The 14,507-nt window shown below is 41.4% G+C and overlaps 1 protein-coding gene across 4 annotated transcripts in view; it reads right to left on the bottom strand.

Annotated features, from left to right (window-relative positions):
• CTNNAL1 (catenin alpha like 1) overlaps positions 1 to 14,507 on the bottom strand; it is a 131,003-nt gene that overhangs the window by 42,026 nt on the left and 74,470 nt on the right. For 2 of the 4 annotated variants that reach the window (XM_037893398.2, XM_043540316.1), the window contains 3 exons: positions 10,339 to 10,425; positions 5,738 to 5,896; positions 1,959 to 2,051 (listed from right to left, as the gene is read on the bottom strand). In XM_037893398.2, coding sequence (XP_037749326.1) covers positions 1,959 to 2,051; positions 5,738 to 5,896; positions 10,339 to 10,425 — 339 coding nt within the window. The remainder of the gene's footprint in view (positions 1 to 1,958; positions 2,052 to 5,737; positions 5,897 to 10,338; positions 10,426 to 14,507) is intronic. The other 2 variants (XM_043540314.1, XM_043540315.1) reach the window with 2 other exon arrangements.

Raw genomic sequence — 14,507 nt, 5'->3', positions numbered from 1 at the left:
GACCTCCTTGTGCGGTACCAGGAAGCAGTTGACAGGACCTGCTCCATCCCTTACATCAGTATTCACATGATGCCAGTTCGTGCTCCTTCTGGAGGAGACAGACAATTCCCCATGCAACCTGGATCTGTCGTATGCAACCTTTTCCTCAGCACACTCAATGGGGAATAACTTCTCCCTTTCTTCAGAGCTCAAAACAGCAGCAGTATCAGAACCCGAGGACGACCTCTGATCCAACTTAGGTGTCAGTGCTGAAGCAGGCTGAGTGGCCTGTTCAAGCAGGTGCTGCTTTAGACAAAATCAAACACCGCTCCTTGATGTGGGCTTCGCCTAGGCACAACAAACACGATGTGTGGGGATTGTTGTTGGGGATCACTACCCCACACAACAGACACTGTTTAAACCCTGGTGAGGGTGTCACCAGGGAAATATTTAAACTAAACTTAACTAACAAACACTATACTAAGAGTACTGATTAGCTATATACAACTAGAAAAGTCACTAAAAAAATAGCAAGGTTGTGAGGTAAGGAACTACTCAGAGCGTCGACTCCAGCCAGGGCGGTAAGAAGGAACCAAAGAGGGTCAGGGCAACACAGCCTCATATAGCCAGGGGAGGGGCTGTGGCCACAAGGTGTGAGAGTGCTGCCCCTCTACGGGTACTCCAAGGCAAAATTCTCTGGCTTTGGTGTGCTGGGTGTGCACATACCAAAGTGGAATACACGGCTGCATCTACACAAAGAACAGGCTGTTTAGCATAAGTAGTTAACACATAAACTTGAAAGCTTGTCTCTTTCACTGACAGAAGTTGGCCCAATAAAAGATATTACCTCACCCACCTTGTGTCTAAAATATAATTAATGACGAATAATAAATACTTAGCACTTTAAAAGAAGCTATTTGTGTTTTACAGGGGTATCTGCAGGCAGGCATACAGATAAATAAACCGTGAATGCAAAATTAGGTACAGTATTGCCATACATAGGTAAGGATGCAGTATTTGGTGCAGTATTGTTCTACATAAAGATATATAGTTACCTGTGCATATACTCGTGTGACAACTGCAAAGAAAATTTATCCACAGGTACTTACACATGATTAGTCAGTGTCTGTAAAATACATTTTAAATATAAAGCACTATGTAAATACTAATTACTATTATTAGGCACAATATTGTTAAGGCCCTGAAGTAGCTGGTGGGCTGTTTACACGTGTAATAGTGGCATAATTTTATACTTGGGTTAGCACACAGGGATACCTTTTATCCCTGTGAAATTCATCCCTGTACAAAGGCCCAGTGAAGGCCTATGTACCAATGAAGTCCTTTTTAAACTCTCAAAACAGGAATTAAATGATTCATAAGCTTTATATTGGTTCTCTGCACAGGGTTGAAAATTGCCCTACATAAATAAGAGTGACTGGTCAGATCTTTGGGTGGGTTGTGGCCACTTTGCAATGCACTGCTAGCATACTTTGGCCGCAGCACTCAAGCGAACGGCCCATGGAGGATAACCCTAGTGATCCTGCAGTGGCATAGTAGCTCAGCTGCTGGCAAGAGGGGTGCATAGTCACTGAAAAGGAGGCCATGGTGAGGACACCCCTACTCTACATCTATCCTGGGCTAGTATTCAGCCCCAAGTGGCTGGTATAAGCCAGCATAATTTAAAGCAGACTTAAAGCTACGGCACATTCCAGAAAAGCACACAGGGTCTGTAGGAGCTTTATGCCAGCTTTGCAGAGTCTTCCAAAATGTCCAGAGAACAAATCAAGATGTACCAGAAAATCTCGCTTGGACACGTTTCTACAAATATTTATACTGCCTCCTACTTGTAATACTCTCACTATGTTTCTTTGTGAACTGAACTGGCATGCCTCCAAGAGCATATGTTGAATGTTTATCTTAGTGTACATCCATTTTACAAAATTCTACTTAAAATGTGATCAAATGAAAGGTAGGCATACCTGTGGGCCAGTGACCTGAAAGGTATCTTCTGCATGTATGCAAGTAATTTCAAGTGACTCTGTTCCAGAAACATGCCTCAACAAGCGACATGTCTAAGAAAAAAGTTAATATATTTTGAAGAGTAAATATTATTATAAATAAGATATATTAAAGAAGGGTACACAGCAGTAAAGTTTATTTTCTTTTCATTGCTGAGAAAAGGTGAAAACCTATCAGATACAGTAAATTTTCCAGAAATTGCATCTGGTGTAGCAGATGTATGAATTATTGGGTCAGAATTCCAGCAAGGGGTTCAAGTGAAATCAAACCATGAAAACAAGGATCGAGCTATTTTCCCCTTTGCTTCTCCTTCCCCTTTGTCCTCCTAAACCTCAGGAATTTTTTAAGAAAAGAAGTTACATTTGAGTGTGTAACTGTCCGACCTTCAGGTCAGGTATTGAAAGTCACCAGGCCTCACAGTAACATTAACCTGATCGTGCTTACATACATTTGTGTTTCTGGTAGCAACTCCAACATCTAGGTTGCTTAGCACTTTCCACATTAAAAATTCTTGCAACCTTTTTTTGAGAAGATCTAAAAACTTCGATCATTTGATGCAGGCCTGTGGATTTTGACAGGGAGAAAGCCCACAAGCCAGGGGGAAGTGCCTTTTCTATGTCCAGGGAAATTCTGGCTGAGATAGAAACTTTTGAAAATCACTATTTCTCTTCTGTGACTTACCTTGTCATCAAAATGTTGGTAGAAAGTCAAAGTAATACTGAATATAGACGTTTTAATGCAAGGTCAGGCCTGTGCCACCACTAAATACCACTACACTGCATTGTGATCCCCAGGTGCAGGCAGCCTCTCAAGGGTATGTCTACCCAGCAATAAAACACCCACAGCTGGCCTGGGTCAGCTGACTTGAGCTCAGAGGGCTATAAAATTGTGGTGTAGATGATTCCTCCAACAACAGCCCAAATTTAGCACATGGCTCCAGCAACCCATTCCCCCCCTACCCATGCTGGGACAGCCTTCTTCTGCTTCCAGCTAATGTTAAGTTAAGTCCTGTAACTCAACACATGCTGCAATGCTGAGGATTCAAGGTTCGGACTCTACTGATGGTGCATGATGGGAGGGGGCTGTTACAATTTTTTTTTTTAAAAACATTTTTCCATATTAAATCCACTCACATGACTTTAAAAACATTATTTAGTTACAAAATCTAATACCTGAAAGTTAAATTCCAGAATTTATGTTGGCCGTGAAACCTTAATTCTGCATCCTTGTGGGTGTGCATTATGACACAGTCTTTAATTACTTGAGTACATTTCCCCCCACAGGACCCCACCTCATTCATCGCACAGGATGGAGAGCACTCAGAGAATGAACTGGGGTTGTAGAGTGAATGAGGCTATTCTCTGTAGAAGTTGTCAGGTGTGTAGAGAAAAAAAGACAAGGGACTGCAGAAAGAGAAAAAATGGTCTTGCAGTTAAGGCAGGTGAATGTCACATGTGAGAACTCAGTTCTATCCATGCCTATGCCAAAGACTTTCTGTATGATCAGGAGCAAGTCACAAACCAAAATGTTGGCAGGTGGCCCCTACTGTGCATTCCTCATTTTCTGTGTGCACAACCCCAGATTCCTGGGGCCAGATTTGCACAAGTGCAGAGCACTAAACTGCACCTGAAGTTAAACTGAAGCTATGGTGGCCACTCTGCATCTCTGCCAGTAGGAAGAGTGGTCTATAGGAATGAGAGAAGTGTTGTGAATTAGGGGGCTCACAAGTTCTAATGCCTATCTCTGCCCGATTCAGTGTGACCTCAGGCAAATCTCTGTATCAATTGTCCCCATCTGTAAAATGGTGTTAATAATGCTCTCTTACTTCAGAGGAACTGTGTAAATAAATTCATTAATATTTATGAGGCACTCAAAAACTACAATGATGAACACCCTAAAAAAGACAACAAGAAATTAATACTTATGTATTCACTGCAGGCTTTGGATAGTGTGCAGTAATTATGGCAGACGCCATGCACAAAAATATTGAACAGCTGTCTCATTCACAGAACACTTCCCATCCTGAATGAGGCAGGGGGTTAGTGGAAATACATAGTCTAAGTATATGATCATATATTATCAGTGCAAATACAACCTTAATTCTTTCCCCTTGCGTAAGTGTAACCTTAACCCTGGCATTTCTTAACTTTCAAATGCTTGACTATGTAACAATCATTCTTTCAATGTGCATTTTTTGTATGTAATGATACTATTTTGTGTTCTTATTTTTTAAAAAATAAGATGTACAGGATATGCAATATCATCAAGTTGAAATATGGTCCTCATACTAGTATTTCCTGATGGTTGTTTAAATTTCAAACGCAACAGTTTAATGCTCTATTACATGAGCTTTTGCATTTAATTTATCTGAGCCAACATTCCCACTGAAGTCAATGGGAGCACAGAGTGTGCATCCCAGGACAGCATTTGTTCTTATGTTCTTAACAGAAAACCAAAAGAAAGGAAAAAGTCTACAATACTCATCTCTACACTGATATCATACTGTAGATTCACAGTTGAATAAATATGAAAGATTAAGAAACTTGGCAACTAAGAAATTCTGTAGAAGAAATTGTTGCACAAGAGTATTGCAATTATCCAAGTAGTAGTCAAAGTATATAGTCCTCCGTAGCCAAGTAAATAACATAACTCTGTACTCAGAAAACAAAATGTCTTTCAGGAAGAAACTTAATCAGTAGTTACTAGTCACATGGAAAACTTCAATTTCAACGTTCATCTCATTTTGACTGATCTTTGAGCAAAACAGTGTCAAGTTGATCTTAAAGCAGAAAAGAATTTTTCTGCCATACTCTGAGCAAAATGTATTCGTTTTTGAGCAAACATTAAAAAGCAACAACTCACTTTTGGGCTGAGAAGGAACATAGAAAATGTCAGCCCAAAAGAAGAACTTATGAGAAAGTTACAAATCCCCCCTCCCCCCCTTTTTTTTTGCTTGGGCAGTTGCGCTCTCGGAGCTTGGGGTGGCGAATTTTTTGCTTGGGGCGGCAAAAAACTTAGAGCCGGCCCTGGCACTCTCACAAGGACAAAGCTCTCTATCTTTCAGTTTGGTATGTTTATTAGAAGCTGGATTAATCTAAATGCCACATTTAGAAGTTATCCCCAGTGCTTCAGACACAGATACAGCAAAAGCAGATGTTAAAGTGGAAATAAAAATAGAGTACTTATTTTGTGTGAGTGTGTGTCTGTATTTTATATTCTATATATTTTATTTTATATGCATATGCATGCCTAAAGTTAAGCTCCTGAATTCACATTTAGGAATTTGCCTGATTTTAAAAATGCTGAGCACCTAAAAACTCCCACTGAAATCAATGCAAGTGCTTGGTTGCTTAGTATTCTTGAGAAAATAGGCAAGTGTTTAAATCTGGATTTAAGAGCCTAATTTTAAGCTCCTATTTATGAAAATCTTGGCCCCAATAGGCAGTCACAGAGGCCCCCAAAAATCAGGCAATGAGGTTCCTGTGCCCACAGCAAGCAGCAACAGGAACTGTGCAGGTGGGGCAGTGGGTCCAATTCTGTAACAGTGGACCCAAATGTTTGGTGCAGTGAGGAAACTGATGCTTCACTCAGACACTATCTTCTGGAAGAATGTAGAGTCCAGAAGCGCCAGAGGTACATTCTACAGGTTAAAACACGAAAGACACCCTGAAGAACAGTTCATTTAGATAGATTTTGGCACTTTTTACATTAAATCTATTTGAAAATAAAATTAACTCACCTCAACAAGCTGCTCTTTCTGCTCTGATAGCTTACAAGTATATTCTGCTACAGCTTCTAGATTTCCTTCTACTCCTGTGATTTTTAATGCCTTCAAAACCATGTGATCTGCATGGTATCTTAGCAGGTCTGCTGCCAATGATGTGGCTGCATGGTGAAGCTTCAGTAGTAGTAAGGAAAAGAGAAAATAAGCATTGAAAGATAAACAACATGTGAAGCTAATCTACAATAAAAATACTTCAGTGATAGTAAATTCAGCAGATGACCAAGAGGCAGGAATTTAAATAAAAAAAAAAAAAAAGAAGCTTACTGATACTAAGTTCAGAGGAAGTCTGCAAAGAACGTTTGTACCTCAGGGGCCTTACTCTGCAATTTCTACTCAAATACACAGACTAAAATCCACTCCACCCTCAAAAAAAGCTGAGTATTCAAGCCTTTTGGGGGCAGACAGAAAAACAGTTGGGGCAGGCCAGGGTATAAGGATATTGCGGCCACCAGCTATGTGTGAACAAGGATCAGGGGTCCGGTTTTCATTTTTGCCTTTTTATTAGTGCCTTCACATAAACTTACCTACAGTACTTCTGCCTACCTAAATTCCTGCTATGTTTTCAATCAACTGTAGTATTCTTCATTTCTCACTGTAAACTCTTAGGTAATGTTGCCTTGTGCTATTTAATATTGCCATGTTTTAACCCAGAGCTGGGTTCATTGCAGTGATTAATAAAATGATTCTTGCAAATATATTGCTTGTATCACAGGAGGGACTGGCAGCATAATTTTGGCAGCGTGCCATAATGTCTATACATGCTAAGGCTAGGTCCCCACTACTATTGTACTAATCAGCTAACTTTAAATAGAATTTCATGAGGCAAGCAAAAGGCATGTCCTCTGTCCCAAAGCAATCTCCCTACTGAGTTTATAAAGTGGTCTTTAAACAATGGAGGTATTATAACTTCGGAAAATTGAATCTTTCATAATGAAAATTGTAAGGCAACCTAAATATAGGGGTTGCTGCAAGGTTGTGGAACCCTCAGAAGCAGAAATAACCTGGATCCTGATGGATCAATTCATAGAAGCAGGGGATGTGGGAGCGTGTGACAGGTCAGACTTCTCAGCCACACCCAGGACCCAGAACCTGGCCCCAGAGGACCGATCCCCTTCACTACTTCACAGGTGCAAGATAAGAAGCCCTGGAGCACAAACAGCTGGGAACCAAGACAGCACTGAGTTAGACTCACTTCTACTGAGAGGTGTTAATAGTTCTATAGCCTTCACAAACCCTTCATTAAGCAAGACTTCATTCCTCACAGAGAGGCCACAAAAGCTGGGAATGTAGAATGCAGATTTCTAATATGTCAAACCCAATGACACCCCGTTAGCTCCACTACCTCTCAAATAATTTGCCATATCTTTGACCTTAGCTACACTGTCAATAAAGCAGAGCTTCTCATGTTCCCATTGGGTACATGTATTATATACCCTCTTCTAGTGTTTGGTTTACAGAGGATAACTATTCTGTTGCTACCAGGTAATTTAGTAAATCTTCGAACTTTAGTGGTAGAAGCCTGTATTGCAGTGTTGAGAGGTTCAGGGTTCAAACTGTTGACATTACATTTGTACAAAACAGTTTGTTTTTAATTTTTTTTTAAGACTAACAATGGAAATGATATTAAAAAATGACATTATAAGAAAGTTATTTAAGGTTGCAAAGTCAAGCACTTCCTATGCAAATTAAATCTGGCCCCTTTACACATATGCATTATGAGATGGTGTTAACTGCATGATCACATACTATTTTTAGTGCACAGGATGGATGGCGGTCAGGGAATAAGTCAGAATTGTGTGCAGAAGAAGCCCCTGCCTCGTTTGCTCTAGAATAGGCAGGTATGTACAGAATGAGACAGGTGTCTTGTGGTTAAAACAGGTGAATGTCGCACAGGAGAACTCTCTTCTATTGTTGTCTCTGCCACAGACTTCCTTATGATGAGCAAGTCACATCAAAATGTTGGCAGGAGGCTACTATCTGTGTGTTCCTCATTTTCTGAGTGCCCAATTTGACACGCCTGGGGTGCGCTGAACAGTCGGTTGCAAATGAAGTCAAACTGAAGCTGTGTATGCTCAACAGCTCTGGATGGAAGGATGAGGAAAGGGATGAGAGTCAGCTGGTTCGGAGTTCAAATTAGGGTTCTGCTAATGACTTGCAGCAGAACCTCTACTCCTGGGGGGAATTCTGTGCCAAGAAGTTAAAAATTCTGTGCACAGTATTTTAAAACACAGCAAAATTCTGTATATTTTATTTGTCAAAATAATATAATCATGCCAGTTTCAATTATTTTGGTAATTTATTTTAAAATATCTGTTCGCAAATATGTCTAACAATACAGACACAAAAAAAATTCAGAAAATGTTTTTTGACAAATAAGATTCTTTACTAGGCATATTAATACAGAACTTTGAGTAATTCATTTAAACTACAATACAGAAACGTATTTCTGGCACCCATCACAGAAGCAGTGCAAAGTCTTGGGGGGAGTCAGGGGTAACAGAGGAGCCGAGGGAGAGGGAAGGAGCCTGGGAGTGAACCTGGTGGGTGTGGGTGGGAAAAGCATGGAACAGGTTACTTTGTGGGGGGTGGAGGGGGGGATTGTTAGAGAGTTGGGGAGCCTCCCCCATGCAGACTCCTAGCCTATGCCATTCAGTTAGGAATATCTGCCTCTGTCCCCGTGTGGCCACACAGCCCACTTCCCATTCAGCCCCCGGCTCAATGCAGTCGCCCCACTAGATCCTGAGCCCGCGTCCTAGTCTGTCCCCACCACTAGCCGGTCTGAACCCATCTGTGACACTACCCCCTAGCTGCCCTGCGTACCCCTCTCTGTTTGTCTAGTGCACCCTCACCTGGCACCGCAGTGAGGAATGCAGCCTCTCCAGTTGGCTGCCCTCTCTTCTGGCACCACAGCAGCCCCTAGTGGACAAAAGCTGTAACTGCAGCACCTCTCCAGCAGAATCTATATTTTGCAGAGAAAAAAATCAGCAGGGAACACGAATTCTGCATGTGCAAAGTGGTGCAGAATTCCCCCATGAGTAAACCTCAGGCAAGTCACTTTTTCTGTTTCTCCAACTGTAAAATGGGAACAATAATTCTCTTATCACCCAGGGAGTTGAGTAGATAAGTTCCTTAATATTTTTGTGAGGCACTCAGATACTAGAGTGAGGAACACCATAGAAAAGACCATTAGAAAATCAGTAATTCTGTATTCAATGCAGAATTTGAGTTGTGTGCAGTAAACAAGGCACAAACCCATCCACTGAATAAGGATAAACAAGAATACCAAATAGCTGCCTCATTCACTGAGCACCATCCACCCTGTGCACTGAACAAGGCACAGTTCCTATGGGGGAAAATAAAACAGCATATGATCATTAATTAAAGACTGAATCATAATATATATGCTCCAAAAATCAAATTGAGATTTCAAGATCAACCTAAATTCTGACACTTCTAACTTTCAAGATCTTGACTTAGCACGTAAAAAGCTATTTTAAAACAGCTTTTGTTTGTAATATTTAGAGTGCTTTTGAATTCAAGATAAAAATGTGCAGGATGTCAGGTACTACTATGAATAATTGCAGTTCCTACAATAATTATCTTGGTAAATAATTAACTTCTAGTTTTTTTAAGCTGCATTTTAACAATATCTATTGTAGCAAGATACCTGAAAAAATGTTTTTGTAAGGCACATATTTAATGTATTTCATAGTGAAAATAAGTAAGTTTTCTTCTCAATTGCAATAAGTAAAATGCAAAGAAATGGCAAAAGCCATTTATTCTGTTTTCACAACTACACGTGGATACTGTAATAATTACTGGTCAACATAACTCCTGGTTTCTTAAAAATCCTATGAAGTAAGTACTACCTTTATATACAGTAAACTTTAATCAGAGCTATGCATGCATCCAAGAGCAAAATCTGGCACTAAACTGGCAGACTATATAGTGTTGTTGTAGCTGTGTTGGACCCACGATATGAGAGACACAAGGTAGATGAGGCAATATCTTTTACTGGGCCAACTTCTTTTGGTGGAAGGTACAAGCGTCCGAGCTACACAGAGCTCTTCTTCAGGTCTGGGGAAGGAAGCAGAGTGTCTGAGCTAAACAAATTCGGACAGAAGCTGGTCCACTAGAAGATATTACCTCACCCTCCTTGCCTCTCTCTGGATTATATATATGCATTTGAAAATGTACTACTTGTTCCTGCTCCCTATGAAGAAGTTTTTAATTGACTTCTACAGCAGCACTGGCTCTGAAATTCACTATAAATCAGATCCTATAAACATTTACTTATGCAAACAGTCCTTACTCTTAGAAGTGTCCCACTGATTTCTGCTCACTTGAGTTAAGTGTTGCAGGATAAGATTTTATGATACTACCTACAGGCATAAAGTTAAGACAATCAGAGTGTTCAGCTGAGTCAACAGAACTATTCACAGCATGTAATGTGATGTTTATGCCTTTGCAGAGTCAGGGCCTTATTTTGTATTACACGTGAAAATAAAGGTGGTTCAAAATCTTCTTCAGACTGTGTTTATATAAGCTGTGCTTACTTCTCTTTTGAGTTCATTCATACACTGGCATGTTTTTAGTATGGCTACTTCCAAGTCTTCTGTGATATCCTTTGTTTTCTGGCTTTGCTACAAGGAAAAGAGAATCAAACATTAAAAAAAAATACCCCAAATGATGTACAAATTATCCCAGGCTGTGTTAATGCAGTAATCCAGTTTTAAGTACATTTTCTTTAAAAAACAAAAACAAAAAACAACAAATTTTATATTAAGAATTCATTATTACTACTGCATTTGTTTATTCATCACTGAATTAAGAGTCTACTAAAAAAAACAATTAATGATGCCACACCATCAACTTTATTTTTATTCAAGAAGGATTTTTCAGTTTTGAACATTGTGTCCTTTCTGAGAAAAGAGGGCTTTTTTATTTAGTATGAGCTATCAAATCTTTATGCCTGAACCATCCTGTTAAACTAGCTACAGCTATTCCAGTTTTTAAAAGCCCATAGGAGTAGATTTTATAAAAACCCTCATTATTTAAAAAAGAGTAATTCACCAAATTAATGTTTGTTATTTAAATTCAAGAGGTTTACTTAATAAATAAGACAATCTTTTTCTATGCCGTACAAATTTCAATTGTTCATGTAACGTAAGAATTATTGTCATGAATCTTTCATTCAATTTATACAAAAACAGTGCTTTCGGGTTTGGAATTTGTGTGCATTTGCAGAACAAGACAACCTGCACAAAAGTGAAGGAGGATGCACATGGGGCGGTGGGGAAGAAGGTAGGAGCTAAAAAGTTTCTTTCTCCAAAACTTGATGGGGGGAAAAATTATCTTAATTAAGAGCATCAGCACAAGATGGATGTGGTCAGATTTAAACCTTATCTTGACTCTCTCTCTCTAACAGCTACAAACAGATTAACAACACAGATTCTGGATAGTGTGTGGCACAATTTTTTTTTTTAAAAGGAATAGCTGCCCAGTCTGATAACGTATCTTTTAAAACACATCTTAAACCAATATTCCTGATTGTTCAGTGTCTCTTGAATTTCTTTATACTTTCTTTCAATTGCCTTCCCCAGAAACGTACTCCTTAACAAAAGGCAAAAAAATTAAATTAAAATGGAGTTTGTAATGTTTGTTTTGGGGATAATTACAATATTCTTGTAATGCTTTTACCCCTATGTTTCTGATATGTTCTCTCAAATTTAGCTCCTGCTTAAAGCAATTTTTTGTCTGTTAGAATGTGACATGCTGGCTCAACTGAAAAGAAAGTCTTGGGAATGTCTAAACTCCTATGGTACTGGGTGGATTTGCAGTACCATGGGAGTTGTATGTTTCAACAAGCCACTTTCATTAGAAGTTGTCAGTACCGATAAATGCTGAGTGCTTTAGAGGTAACCAAGTGGTATGAGATGGCAGTTTAGACTTCTGAGATACAAAGGGAGTCATATGTCTAGGTTCTGAAGGTTACATACTAAAGTCTGTTGGTGTAAGCTTGTTGGAAGCAGAATGTTTCTCTCAGCTATCACAATCATGTTTAGATGATACTGAGGATGTTTTAGGTACTGAAGTACACTTGGTAGCATGGCTCTTAGAAGTGTTACCAGTAACCAAAGGAGGCTGGAACCTCAGCAGTACCCAGCATGGGACCTCAGCACTCGTACAGTTGATTTTTGCAAAGACCGAGACTTTTTCCTAAAGTGGACTCTTTATGAGAACTAAAACGCCTTTTTTTTTTAGGGGCCTTTCAAGAACCTTCTGATGCCTTTTCCCACAAAGGTTGGGGCAAACACAGTACTGAGGTGACTGGGGCACTAAGCTCACTCAGAGGCCGATGTACAAGGGTGGGGGGGGTGGGGGGGGAATCCTGGCCTGGATCCGAGACAGGGCAAAAACATTACATCATAAGTAAGGCTACGTTTATGTCATGGAGGAACTCCATGACATTCTCTGCTTCAGCCCCAAGGGCTGCGGGATGGTGGAGCTGGCAGGCAGCGGGGCCCTAGCAGAGTTCCAGTGACAGGCAACAGCAGCGACAGGCGGACCCCTGCAAGGTTCCAGCAACAGATGACAGACTCCTGAGGAAGCCCTCCTCAGGGATCTAGCGATGGGCGACAGCCTCATGCGGGGTGTGGGGGAGGAGCAGGATGCCTCGGACAAGCGGCTAGAGGTGTCCTGTTTTCTCTTTGGGAAATATGGTCACCCTGCAGCTTCCAACCGCCGCGGGCAGAAGGGGAACCCCACAGTTCCCAGCCACCATGGAAGCGGGGGAAACCATGGAATTGCAGCAGCAGAAGTCACAGACAGGCCATGGCTTCTGTGCATTTTTGTTTAGTGTCTATGACATGTCCATGATTTTTACTAAAAATAACCATGACAAAATCTTAGCCTTAATCATAAGGATCTCCCACTTTTGCCTAGCTCTGCTCTTAAAGTCTGAGCTAATATTGCACTTCTGTGAGACGTGCATGTCCCCCAAACAACTAATGCATTGGAAATGTCTGTCACTGACAGGGATAGAGTCTCGTCAGGTGAGATAATGCTTAAATCCTAGAGATCCTGGCATATTCCCGCAACATATGCAACATTGAGAAAAACCTCTCCGTATGGGGAACCAGGAGAAGGAATAAACAAAAGTGAGGCATTATGAAAGAAAACGTAACACAGATAACTACAACTAACACTAAAACTATAACTAAGAATTGCAAAGCTAAGCTTGAATAATAATAAAAGTTGGCATGATAGATCTCAGGCCAAGGTAGTTGTGAAGGAACCCATGAAGCCCTGTATATCCTTAGTAGAGGACATGAAGGTGTGAAGGGTGCATGCATGGGCTGAGCAGGTGCTGCTACCAAAAATCTCTGATCCAAGGTATATGCAAGTCTCAAGTGGAGCACACACAGGGACACTACTCAAACAAGAATCTTCCTTTCTTCTTCAAGTATTGGTTCCTATGGAGATTCATTGTAGGTGACTCCCAAGGAGCGTTTATTGAGGAGGCAGGTGCAAGGAAGTGCTCTGCACCACAGTTCATAGGATCACTGAACCCAAGGAAGCATCCTCAGCTAAGGCTTGCATCCGGGCATTGTGCCTCGTAAACATGTGAAAAGAGCCTTAGGTTGCTGCTTTACAGGTCTCAGGGAGTAGGATTCCTTGCAGAGAAGCTCACTCCATGAAGGGAGCTTAAGTTCTGGTGGAATGAGCCCTGAGACTGAGCAATGGAAGCGGATAACCACAGAGATCTTCTGAAGAGCCTTGCCTTGTCCAGGTAGAAGGATGGAGCTCTACATTCTGAGGGAGTGGTCTCCTGTCCTCCTATTATTGTCCCCCCTCTCTCCTGGTGGGGGCGATAGCTGTTAAGAAGGCCATTTTCATTGATAAAAGTAAGAGGTGTGACAAAGTTCCTCCTCCGCCTTGGTGAGTCCTGTGCTTTTTGGTGGATTTGCTCACCTCAGAGGTTCACGGCAGCCTTCAGTTTGGCAGCTTCTGCTGTTCACTCAGCTAACCTCATCACTGGCCAACATGGGGGAAACGGAGAACAATCTCCACAGTCTCTATTGTCCCACCTAATGGGTCAGGGACAGGCCAGATCCCTTTCCAAATTAGACCTTCCCTTCTGGTGTTGCTCAAAGACCAGGTCAACTCCTCCTGTGTCCGATCAGGAGTTGGAGGGATAGGGGGAACCGGGACCGCTCTCTATACCGGGTTCCAGCCCAGGGCCCTGTGGATAGCAGCTGTCGACAGTGTCTCCTGAATCAGCTGCATGACACCTACAACTCCCTAGGCTACTTCCCCACGGTCTCCCCCCAGCACCTTCTTTATCATCACTGCAGGATCTTCCTCCTGAAGCCTGATACGCTTGCACTCCTCAATCCTCCAGCAGCACGCCTTCTCACTCCCTGCTCCTTGCATGCCCTCCACTAACTGATGGGAGGTCCTTTTTAAACCAGGTGTCCTGATTAATCTGCCTGCCATAACTGATTCTAGTATGTTCTTAATTGGCTCGCCTGTCTTAACTGGTTCTAGCAGATTCCTGATTGCTCTAAGGCATCCCCTGCTCTGGTCACTCAGGGAACAGAAAACTATTCATCCAGTGGCCAGTATATTGGCTTTCTACCAGACTCCTGTACCCCACTGGTCTGGGTCTGTCACATAGCGTACAGGAAGCCAAGTGATCTAGTGGCAGGTTCCTATGCTACAA

This window comes from Chelonia mydas, chromosome 2 (genome assembly GCF_015237465.2).
Source record: "Chelonia mydas isolate rCheMyd1 chromosome 2, rCheMyd1.pri.v2, whole genome shotgun sequence".
NCBI lineage: Eukaryota > Metazoa > Chordata > Testudines > Cheloniidae > Chelonia > Chelonia mydas.
The sequence above is the reverse complement of the archived record's forward strand: the minus strand, read 5'-3'. Positions and strand labels throughout refer to the sequence as shown.